Source organism: Leptonotus elevatus, chromosome 16 (genome assembly GCF_054856555.1).
Source record: "Leptonotus elevatus isolate MCC_2025b chromosome 16, RoL_Lele_1.0, whole genome shotgun sequence".
In the NCBI taxonomy this organism is placed as follows: Eukaryota; Metazoa; Chordata; class Actinopteri; order Syngnathiformes; family Syngnathidae; genus Leptonotus; species Leptonotus elevatus.
Genome location: NC_141254.1, coordinates 8,846,835 through 8,859,087, shown reverse-complemented (window position 1 = coordinate 8,859,087; position 12,253 = coordinate 8,846,835). Strand labels below are relative to the sequence as shown.

General features: G+C 39.3%; 2 protein-coding genes across 5 annotated transcripts in view; both read right to left on the bottom strand.

Annotated features, from left to right (window-relative positions):
* The window catches only part of aff4 (AF4/FMR2 family, member 4), a 31,153-nt gene extending 22,703 nt beyond the window's left edge, over positions 1 to 8,450 (bottom strand). For 2 of the 4 annotated variants that reach the window (XM_086098701.1, XM_086098703.1), the window contains exons 1-2: positions 8,138 to 8,450; positions 2,230 to 2,302 (exon numbers count right to left, since the gene is read on the bottom strand). The gene's annotated coding sequence lies outside the window, so the exon portion shown is untranslated. Of the gene's footprint in view, positions 1 to 2,229; positions 2,303 to 2,894; positions 2,981 to 8,137 lie in introns of those variants that run through there. The other 2 variants (XM_086098704.1, XM_086098702.1) reach the window with 2 other exon arrangements.
* An 815-nt stretch (positions 8,451 to 9,265) lies between these two features.
* On the bottom strand, positions 9,266 to 11,699 carry zcchc10 (zinc finger, CCHC domain containing 10). Its single transcript, XM_086098906.1, has 4 exons — positions 11,648 to 11,699; positions 10,474 to 10,635; positions 10,300 to 10,338; positions 9,266 to 9,941 (listed from the first exon to the last, which is right to left on the bottom strand). Exons 1-4 carry the CDS (start codon positions 11,686 to 11,688, stop codon positions 9,704 to 9,706), a joined length of 480 nt encoding a protein of 159 aa, XP_085955032.1. The 5' UTR covers positions 11,689 to 11,699; the 3' UTR covers positions 9,266 to 9,703.
* Positions 11,700 to 12,253: the final 554 nt, after the last annotated feature.

Genomic DNA, 12,253 nt, shown 5'->3' with positions numbered 1-12,253 from the left:
TAATATTGTCAATTTTGAAGCTATTCCCACTGCTAAGCATATTGTATTATTTTGCACAAGTCATTTGAACTAAGAAATAGGCCACGATTTTACGGAAGTGTGGAACTGCCAATGTGGAAGTAAACATTTTAGACTGGCCAGTATGCCCGAACCGATGTAAATGACGAGTACGTTGAAACATACTTGCAAATACGTTCAAACATACTCACAAGTACATTCAAACGTACTTGTAGGCTAAATGCTACAAACATAGCATATTTTCCCATAATGCCACAGGGGTATTACGTGCATATGCACGAGTGTAACACCCCCCCCCCCACACACACACACACACATTTTTAAGCATTTGGCCCACAATATACCAATACGTTCGAAAACAGAAAAAACATTGTTTATACGTAACTCTTATAAATTATAATAATATTTTGCTAACCTACAAGTACGTTCAAATGTATTTGTGAGTACTTTCGAACGTGCTTGCCAGTCAAAAATGTTTACTCCACATTGGCAGTTCCACACTTCCGTACTATTTGCCAACCAGAGAGTAAAACCAGAGAAAATGTGAGGCGAGTACAGCTTAACAGTTGAATAATATGACAATAAATGAGATTTGAGAAAAGTTAATTATGTCAGAGTGCTCTGCTCATTTTATCATAGCCAACATTTTGGATCCTTATCAGGTTGATCAGAGAATTATATGGGATACATGTGTTGGCCAACTAAAGGAGCAAAACGACAGCAGCACATACTGAGTAAATGCTAGCAAATTTTTGGAATGCGATGTCAGGCTAATAACAGAGCAACACAGGGAATTCCTTCAAGCAATATTCTGTGCTTAATTCCTGACTTGTAAGATTGAGAAATCAAAATGCTAATCTGTCAACTCTAAATATAACTCCTGACTCCCAAACATATGTAAGATTTGACAAGTTGTGATGTGAGAATCTAAACCCTTAAGGGAGGAAGGGAGCAGAGTGAGCGAGCTCACCTCCCACCCAGAAAATGGAACATTCCGCCTAGTGCCATAGAAGGACATGTTATTTTACACCACAAGATGTGATGTCACTCCTCGCAGCCAGGCAAGCCAACCAGGGCCCGTCTTTCCGTCAACAAGCTCCGTCCCTCCCCCCAACTGCACCTCAGCACACGTGAAGCCTCTTAAAGGCACAGTGCGCCGTTTCTGCTGCTAACAAACACACAACGTTTTCATCAGCAACACTCGGGTGATGACACCAAGTGACAAATGTGTTATCACCGCACGTCACAATGGGTTTTTTCTGCTCCCAAAGCACGTGTGGTATTTTTCTGGTAAATAAATGTAATGTTGTGAGAGCTTATACACAGAAGATCAGCCCAGCTAATCAAAACATTTTACATTTTGCTCCAGGGACTCTTCAGTTCCGTAGTTTAGCGTTTAGGGTTGAAGTGCCGATTAGCTGTTGTTGTTGTTTTAAACACACACTACAACCTTCTGCTGGGTAGCCTGATTGTGTCACATAAGTGACACCCCCCCCCCCACACACACACAGTGTTACCTTGACTTAAGAATTTCATTTATTCTATGACCAAGTTTGTAACTCAATTACTCATATTTCAAATTGACTTTCCACATTGAAATGAACTGCAATTCTGTTAATCTATTCCAGCCCATAAAAATAAAATGTAACATACTTCTAGTAAATGCAAAAAAAGCACTGTATTGCATTAAACATGTTACAAGAATAAACTACTTTTATAAAGTGCAATGACTGTCACGTAGTATTCGTGTGTGGTTGTGTCCAGCTTGTGTGAGCGTCAAACAGCTCCTTGTGTATGTTCTCATGTCTTGCTCTTGTACTCTATGAACGACATTTTTTGGGTATAATATGCCAAATGTCATTCAAATTGTGGACAATTTGGCTTTCTTTTGGTTGGATTATTTGCACATCTGGCCCTGACCAGCAGTTTTTAACCAAAGGATTTGATTTGGATTTGGAAACCCTGTGGCGGGTGTCGTGTTTTTGAGGCCATCTGTTTGTGCTGTTTGACAAGAAGGAGCACCGAGTGAAGTTGGAGCCTGCTACTCGAGCTTCCTGTGCTTGCCGCTGACTTATCTCACATACGTTAGTCACTTGTGGTCAGAAGGTAGTGTGTAACTTAGAACAACGTCTTGTTGTAATGTTAACTTGTGTTCATACGTGTATGACGTGTCGTGATGTCAAATGACTAGCTACATCACATGATATTTACCTGCACAGTTACATTTTTGCAAGCCCATGAAAAGGACTGCGGTCCAAGTCCAAGGTAGCACTGTGTCTCCTCTCTAGAACGTGCAAGGTCAAAAAGGAAAGAAGGTTACATGATGATGATGATGATTAAAAGGACTGGAATGCCCTCTGCGTAAAAATGACTGGAAAATGTTTATGCCTGCCTGCACACTATCAGAAAAGATACAATTAAGTTAAGAGTGCAGCAGCTTTTTTTTTTATGTTTTTTTTTAAGCGCTGCAGCCATCCCCACAGGGTAGAAGACAGCTAGCTACCCCACCCCCCAACCCTCTCTCTCGCTCTCTTTCTCTCTCTATTTAAAGGTCATGCTTGGATTAAGCGCTCAGTTATTTTCAGCACATCAATTATACAGTATATGCCACTTACAGCCATATAGAAAGAAGCATACATTAGACTAGCAGAACAGTTTAAATGCAGACAGTGCGTAATCTAGACGGCACTAAATGATACATTTGTGTTATTGTGGACTAAAAATAAGCCAAGGACACCCGAGTTAAATCAAGACCGGCATACGTGTCAATAGAATACAATCAGTCAGTCAAAAAACAAAACGACAAACATCAAAAGCTACTTTGAGAAATGATCCGGTCAGGTGTGTGCGAGTAGGTACTGCGGGGTTGTTCGCACCCGTGTCGCCGTTTGCTCAAACGTGCTGAGCGCGCACATTCCACAGGAGTGTCCGTTCAATAGGTGCGGGCCTGCCTCATATGAACAGCCGTTCGGTGGGGACAAGACCGCAAGAACAACTATTTGGAAATGCAGCAAGCTTACGACGTGATAAGGTCATAACACTCGTCAGGAGGCGGGCCCGTCTTTATCGACGCCATCAAAAACAGTCACAACCTTTTGGATGAAGGTATTAAAGACTGCACAATGTGTTCTTGGTAGTTATTACATGGAGCAAAAACAACTTGGCCTCAAAGCTTCCTGGTACTTTTACATCGTACAAAAACATATTTTGTTCTCTTTTTCTTCTTTTTTTTCTTTTAACCACTTCACTACAAATACTGATTCTGCATTATCACACACCCTAACATGGTTGTGCGGTTTGGTTGTATTTTTGCAATACATTTTAATGCAAATTTAAATTGAATCCGATCAGTCGATTAAGCGATTGAATAATCGATAGATTAATCGATTAAAAAAATATTCGATAGTGACAGCACTATTTTTGAGCATTTACGACTGTTTGATGACTATATTAGGAATGGGCATTTGACTTCATTTTGTGGTGTAATTACTCGATTAGTTACACTTTTAAATATTGCTTTTATGGGGTAGAATAATCTCGTTGGAACTGCTGTTTGCATATGGTAGTGAGCAAATTGATGTCGCCCGGGGGGGTCCCCGTAGCTGTTGTTGGCCTTGGCTAACGTCATGCTGCTGTTCTTTTTAGACTGCAAACTAGTTCAGGCTGGCTGGATACTGTCTCAATTCCTTCACAACAACAATCAATTGACAGGGAAGAGCTACTTTTGCCCTGCTTCTCCACAGCTGTACAGTTCAGAGGTCAACTTTTTTTCCTTCCATTGTTAAACCCTTTCAAGACTACCAATACAACTGAACGTTAGCATTTTATGTGCAAAAAGAGGATTAGAGTAAGATCACAAACCACCTTCTTTTTTCTTTTTTTTGTTGACCTGACAATTTCCCATGGATGTAGTATCAGAGCTGTAACGGAGTCAGGATGACACCTCCGTGCAGGTTAATAATGAAGATGTGTGAGTTATACACCCAACTAACCAACTAACTAACTAGTACAGCATTGACATGAGAGCCACCTTGTCTGCTTTTGCATGACTCCAGACCTGATGTAGGTATTTGATTGAGGAATGCTTTGTTCAAGTTCAACAGTTGCACCACTTTCCTGGGTCAACTGTAAAAAGCCACGGCGCCTGTTACTCCTCAAGTGCTGCAATGGAGTGATTTGTGGGTCAAAGAGGCTAAAGTGTATCTTTAATGCACAACGTCACACAGCCTACATTGAAGTCCATAGTTTTGTTGTCACGGTTGCTGTATGAAAACGGCAGCATTCAAAAAGGTAACAATGTGGACACAAGCTGCCACTCGTAAAAATCATGTCAGCTGCACTCCACTTGGAAGAGGCCTCTTTCCCCGCTAGGACACAAACGACATTGTTTTTTTTTGTTTTTTTTATTCCGCCAGCACATTGTGACATGAGTGTTAGCGGAACATGACACACAAGCCTCAATTATCTTGCCAACCTTTCCAAAGAACCTGCGTCACTCAAGCTTCTCCATTTTATGCGTTTGTTAGGGGAAGGAGGGGGGGGGGGCATGACCTTATCTAACTATGTCAAAAGCACACAAATAGCGAAGCTAGTGTCAGAACTGCGAGCTGGTTTCCTATATGTGCATTTGCCCCGGCGTTGTTAGTCAGAGGGGATGTCAACCTGGCTACAAATAGAAATACACAAACATATGCCTTACTAGTGAAGCTATAAATACGCCGGGAGATGCCCCACAACAAGCACTCCGACACGAGACGGTAAATAACCAATCGAGACAAGCTGTTGTGGAAACATTGATCTGCGCCGACTCGTCAGACATCGAGATTGGTTTAGCTTTAGTTAGCGGCTCTCATGTCAATTGACTTTGGATGATTTTTTTTTTATGACTTTGAAATGCATGCATCATTAATGACCACAATTTATCCTACCAGGCAGTTCATATTTTAATTGTCTCGTAAATTCCAGTAGCCCACACAAGCTGAGCACAATTAGAGAGTAGCTGCCGTCATTGGGGTGGGAAGTTGGTAAAAACATTCATCAACTGTTTGACAAAAGACGCCATAAAAGTCACACATTTGAGACAGCAGGCGAGCACCGTTGGAAGCATACAAAATGTGAACTTCAGTCAAACTGTGACTGATCTTCTCTTATTACATTAAAAATAATAATAATAATAATAATAATAATAATAATAACAACAATTACTCAAAATGCCCAACAACAAAGTTTGTCCATGTCAGCGATCTTCTCTTAAGAAAAACACATTGTTGGCTATCTGTCCATACAATAATTTGTTCACAAGTCAAAATCTACAACTAACCTACGACAAAAAAAAGTCTTAATTTGAGTAAATATTTGAATCACAAACTCATGAATATAAATATGTCCCGAACAGTGAAAGCTTCCATCAAACTTGCAACTTTAGACAAGTGTCTTAGTTTAAAAATAAGTCAAATTTCATGAAGAGGCAGAAGAATGGTTGAGGACAGTTACTTTTTTTTTTTTTTTTTACTTTTAGGCGCTGAGAACTTTTGACTGCAATCTTGAGAAGTCACAACATCCACAAAGTTTGGGCTAAGCATGGTTGCTGCTGAAACAAGAAACGACTTCTACCCGCAGCTTTACTTCTGTAAGCATAACAAAGGCAAATGTCATTGAATATTCACTTGAGGGAGACATAGTGATGGCTTGAAGCTTTCAATTTACTAGCTATAGAAACTCAGATGAAATAACATGAACTAGATAATGCAACTTATTTAACACTGTACTGTGTCATATCAGTATCACAAGTTGTATAAATTGGAACGTGACCCCCCCCCCCCCCCCCCAAAAATGTGTAGGCCAATCTGTTGTTGTTAGTGACATCATGTGAGACAGTTCAGTAAATCCTCTTGGCTTTTTTGGTTTGTATTTTACAGGTGACTTAACACAGATTTTTTTTTCCTATTTATCCGAATGGCACATAAGTGTTTTTCATACAAATATGTGCTGGGCCTGTAATTATGACTTTTCTATTGATTAGTGACAGACTCGGGGCATGTTCCTCCTCTTGTACAAATTAAGAGTAACGTCGCTGCTGTAGGAATGGAACTCCTACATAAAGTGAGGTTACCTTCTTTCCACCCTTGTATGACAGTTAATAATGCTATTAGTTGCTCAAAACAGTGCCGTTTAACACCAGTCAAAACTGACACCATCATTAAAAGAGTTAATGGACAAAAAGACACACAACCCCCGGTCCACCTCAAACACATACACACAAACACACACCCGACCAGGATGTGTCAACCGAGATAAACAAGTTGGCCGCCCTTGTCTTTATTTGTCATGTGTGACTATTAGGGTTGACTTTTTCCCTTCAGCATCACGATTGCAATGGAATATGTAACTATTTTTTCAAGGTCCTCTCCTCGGGTATTTTTTTCAATAAACGCAAACAATAAATTAAAACCGAAACATAGGTGAGCCTTTCAGTCCTAGCGTAATGCTAACACTACATAGCATAGCCCACATCTCTACAACAAAATTCTGAATTTTCTTATCAAGCAGCGAGCAAACTACGCCCCTTGGAACTTGGAAACATGCATACAGTAACTTGACTGTATAACTCCGTCCCTTGTGTGCTTTTACTGTGGAAAACGACGATTAACATTTTCCCCAATTTTCTGACATGCTCATGGATTAAAACCAGTAACTAAAACACATGTAACAAAAAAAAAACACATCACTCAGTGTTGTGTTTTTGCTGAATTGTTGCTTATTTGGGTTTCTTTAACTTTAATAATTAAACAATACCAAATAAGAGTTAAGGAAAAGTAGTCAGGAAATAAACTTTCATGCAAAGTGTGTTTTTAATCCAATTATTTGACGGAATAATTGATTTTAACAATAGCTGCAGCCTTAGTTCCCCCCCCCAAGTTCAGTCCTAAAAACGCCGCACACACACGACATCACCTTTTGAGCTCTGAAGCTATAATTGCTAACAGATCTTTGTACAGTCACTGAGCAGATGTTACATGTTAGACATTACACTTTAGGAATACTAAGTGGATACTTTGCCGTGGCCGGCAACTCGCCACCTAGCACTATTTTTGTAGTGAATTGTGCAAGAACTACAAGTACCAATTCTGTGCCAGTTAATGTGTATCTGAGTTCGAATCCCGCTCTGGACATTTTTTTTTTTAACTACAATTCCTTGAAGCAAAGTGTGTCCTACTGTCTGTTAAGTATTAACCCTCCTCTGAAAGTTAGGCCGGTAATGCTGATAACTGCCTATCTTCAGTGGAAAAACAAAACGAAAACTTCATGAAAAGACATATTGAGGCGACGCATTGCGAGGCAGGAACCACGCCCAGTCCGGCGATTGGCCAATTAGAGCCGTTCACGGCAAAACAGCGCTAGCAGGAAGGTTGCAGGTCACGGCAAAATATCCTGCCTTAAGAATGAAACCTCTGCTTCGTTTTTAAACGAACACTTTGTCCTATAGTACGTTAGTCCATTTAAAATATTGGTCCTTAATTTTAGAGGTGGTGTTAAGTATAAAAAATAAAAAATAAAGTTTCAAAACCACTGGCTGAGAAAAAACAACACAGACAGGTGAGTAAGGTAAATAGGGGGGAAGTTGTTGCGACTTTAGGCTTGTCCCACCAGGGGTCGAAAGCATTTATTTAGTGTGTATATGTGTATATATATATACACAAATACATACATACACACTTCCTGATTTGCTCTAGGAGGAAATTGAACATTAAAATGAAATGTTATCAGTTAATGTTGGCAAAGGGACAAAAACAATGTCCATTTCACTTTTTTGCAAAAAAAAAATTACAAATTGGAAAAAAAAACGCCAGTAAGGTCCAATTGCATTCACGTGGCAAGATTTCTTGACAGCATCGAGCAACATTTAGCGGATGCTAATGCACTATACCTGCGTGAGCATAATGCTCGCTAGCCCCATTGGCTGCTAGTTGGGAGGGGAGCGAAGCTAACGGCTAACAAGCTCGCAAAACATTTCCCATTTCCGCGGCCACTTGCATTAACACTCGCGGCAAACGTCGCACAACCACTGCGAATATCCACACAATAAAATACAGACTTTGCTAACATCCGCCATCCTTACCTCTTGTCTTCTTTTTAGGCCCAAACCATTCTAGCTATTGGAAAGCTCTTTTCTTTGTCTTTTCCACTTGCAATTCCACGCAAAATGGACCCAACAAAACACCGGAACAGCTAAGACGGCACAGCCCAACACACGGTCCCCATCTCTTCCTCGAATAGGGCTCACATAGCCGGGGTAAAGCCAGTTGAAATCATTTTTTTCGGACGTTCGTCCATGTTATGATTCCAGGAAAGAAGTGGCTGACTGCCTCCTAAGGTAAGCTGCTGCTGCTGCTGCTAGCTAAGTGGAGTAGTCAGCAGGTAGCACACAGACAGGAACGGATGCATGGAGGGCAGCAAACTCGCGTTGCCTTCATGGACATCGGACACATGGAAAGCCATGTCAACACAAGCGCAAGTTGCTGTCAGCTGTAAAGTTCGCACGTATTTCCCGAAATACAATTTACGTAAGCGTTCGGGTGATTTGGACGTCAAACAAACAAACAAACAAACATAATTTTATTTTTTGATTGTTCCCAAGGACGACGAGGAAGTCAACTAAATAGAGCCATTCTAAAGATGCGAGCGAGGAGCAACTCGTCCATTTATTTATTGATAGTGATAATTCCTATTGAAAATGCAACATCTTGGTGACGTCCATATGTCAAGTAAGTAATGACGTCCACTCAAGTCAGTCGTCACCATTTGGAAACCACATTTAAAAAACGTACGCCGGCGGGCCTATTTGAATCACTCCTCGCGATAATCACGAAAATGTAATGTTTTTCCCCCCGTCTTCAACTGAACAGTATTCATTTGGCATATTGCCACTGTAACACGGTAACACCCAACTTCCTCTTCAACTTGTAGTTTCATCTTGCGTCCATTTATGGGATTTTAGCGCCTCTAGAGATAGCAATAAAAACTACAACCTAAATCACGAGTCTGTCAAAATCAAGTGAACACTAAAAAATGTACAACCTTGTCAATTAATTGCATATGAAAATATATAATTGTTATAAAACATAATGTTGAGCAGCGAATGTGTGTGATTGTACTACTTTATTAATTACTACTGATTGAGATTCTTTGTTCAGTGCTGTACTGTACAGGAGCATCTCAATAAATTGTATTAGCGTAGAAAACTCAATGTATTTCAATAGTTTAATTAAAACTCGTAAATTTAGACAGTGAAATATGACATTCATCACATTCTAGAATTACAACTAACCAAAACCCACAATTCACCCAAAAAAATTTTTAAGTAGAAATGATAAATGTTTATTCAGTATCTTCTAATTGCTTACATAACACAATTTATATAACATGGTGGCAAGGTTGCAAGCTCTAGCCTACAGATGAAGATTTGCTAAAATACACTTTAAATCAAGACAGAAAAAAAAGAGAACATTGTACACCTTGGGTAGCTTGAGCCACTGCCTTAAGCAGATCCAACAAACAAGAGCATCAGCTTTTTGTAAATTTCTAACAAAACTGTACAAGCAGTTTTCCAAGTCATCAACATTGACTCGATGCGGGAATGTAAACTGCTAAAACAAGAACATCGCACACAATCCTAGCCATCTCATCATTTCTTTTTCTTCTTCTTCTTTGGGGGGCCCTGGTCTGAATCGCTGCCACTTTCCGAGCCTGAGCTGTCCGAGGATGACAACGATGAAGAGGTGGAAGAAGATGACGAGCTGTCGTCGTCGCTGTCGCTGCTGCCGTCGTCGTCCGAAGACGAGCTGGAGGAATCGCTGCTGTCTGAGGACGAGTCACTGGACGAGCTGCCCGAATCGCTGCTGCTCCCACTCGAGTCTTTAGCCCTGAGAGCACGGTGGGGCCATGTAAAGGAAACAGGTCACCACGAATAGTAGAAGCGGGATCGAGGTGAAACGGTATGAAAATATGACATCGCAATTATCGTCATTCGGCAATGCCATAAAATTACTAATAGAAAATACATCACTTGATACTCAATTATGATTGATTTTCAATATGAAAATATAAAAGTAGTAACTCAATGAACCTTTTGACATTTGGAATTTCAAATGGCAACAAGCAAAGAAACTTTTCATACTCGACTTTAATTATAGGAGACTTTAACAAAGTGCTGTAAATAAGATCAAACAATAGATATGAGCACATTTTGAAATATGTGTGCACTTCAGACCCTCATCTTACTTTTTAGTTTTCTTTTCACTGGAGCTTTGTTGTCCTGGTCTGCGGGGAGAAAGCAAACAGCTTTTAGCTCATAGACACACATGTCTGCGCATATTCTGGTATCAGAAGTTGATCTCAGTGTGAGACAATTCTGCATTTGTGTTCAAAGATGTAAAGTGACAAGAGTTCCCTTACCCGGTGATGCTCCTGGGTTGATTCTCAACTTCTTTGAGCTTTTTCTTCATCTCAACCGTTCTCGAGGGTCTGTGCACATATTTTCGCTTTCCGGTGCATTCGTACGTCCAGTGTCCCATCTCCAAACACTTCTGGCAACGCACGTGTTGTTTGTTTGCTTCCCTAAAGGTGATGATAAAAGAAGACAGGGTTATGGTTAGGCTAACCCAACCCTAACCCCTAATAATAGGCCATTTGCATGAATGTATTTGTAATAGCAGCACAGAGAGGCTGTGTAATTACTCGAAATTCCAATTATTACACTCCACAATTACAAAATCATCATTATTGTAAAAAAATGATTATTAATACTAATTTGGAGTTGTTTAAATTTAGACATTTGCACCTTTTTAAAATAACAAAAATATTTTCTTCCAAAAGGAACTCGCATAATTATAGTGTTTCAATTTTTTGGTGTTAATATTACTTACGTTTAAACATTTACTTGTTTTGTACCAAAAAATTAAAGATCGTCCTAATAGTGATTTCAATTATTACTAAAATAATCGTGATTAATATTTTCTTCATAATTGAGCAGCACTAGCTAATGGTGACTAATAAGGAAAATGAATGGATGGATGGATAGTTGTAAATTATTTCATTAAAATGCCAGGAGTATGTATGCATGCTCTTCTCTTACTCTCCTCTAAATTATGTCCATTTCCTCTTATAGATTGCTGCTATTCGAACAATGTATTCGAATAAACAACATATTACTTGAGATCTTTTGTTGTGTTTGTTACGGCGGCTACACGAGTACTTAAAAAGCATTCCATATGTCTTTTAGTGCCACGGCAAATCAAGCGTGTACTGGGTTTGAATAAATGTTCCACTGCACTCAAACCAGGAAGCAGAAGTGTGTGTGTGTGTGTGTGTGTTTTTTTAATTATGATTATAAACAGATAATAAAATGGGCTGCTTTTGTTTTAGTTTTTTTTAATGTTGTATCCGAGCAAAAGACGCAAAAGAGAGCGCAGCGTTTGAGCCCCATTTGACTCAAATGGAGCTCAAATGATTTGAGCCCGGTAGCGTTGACATTTAACTCGAAAAAATATCATTGAGTGCGCAAAAAACATCAAAAGGGTCATATGGTGTGAAAAGGTTTCATATTTTGTTCGGTTGGTATAATACTCACGCTTGACGCCTGGCGATTATTCTGTGCATGGGAGTCGCCATGTTTACTTTTACTTTTCTTCTTCGTTGTAAAATAAAGCCAGCTCTCTTATTTTTAGCGACCAAGTTTGCTCTCGCCCTCTTTGGCATAAATTGTGTACTGCAACTATTTTTAAAATAACCACTCCCATTCTTCATTTGGGGTGACCTGTTTGCGGATTAGGTGGAATATTGTATGGATTTGTATCGGTGGAATGTATGTATACAATATGTACATAATATTGCGTTGTATACTGTGTCTTATGATACAGAAAGTTTTTTATTAAATTAGTTAAGTGATTACAATAATAAATACTATGACTTGTATTATATAATTTGTATTATATTATATTCTCAACTCAACCAAACTGAATTGATAGAGCAAAAACAACCATAGCTGAAACAAAGTACTGTACTGCACATACATTTGCAATACAACAACTTATTCAACTTAAAAAGTAATTATTAAATTATATGTATCCCAAATTATATGTTTATGCATAGGCATGATAATGGCAGAATGTAGTAAAGATGTTCTAGAAACACGTAGTAGAATGTAGAAAAATGTAGAATAGTTTGCACACCCTTA

Bases quoted from the DNA above. Each gene is read 5' to 3' on its own strand.
- zcchc10 (XM_086098906.1), bottom strand. From the start codon at position 11,688: ATGGCGACTCCCATGCACAGAATAATCGCCAGGCGTCAAGC. The intron at 10,339-10,473 runs GTAAGGGAACTC...TTCTCCCCGCAG, and splicing joins CAACCCAGGAGCATCACCGG to ACCAGGACAACAAAGCTCCA. The intron at 9,942-10,299 runs GTAAGATGAGGG...CCGTGCTCTCAG, and splicing joins AGTGAAAAGAAAACTAAAAA to GGCTAAAGACTCGAGTGGGA.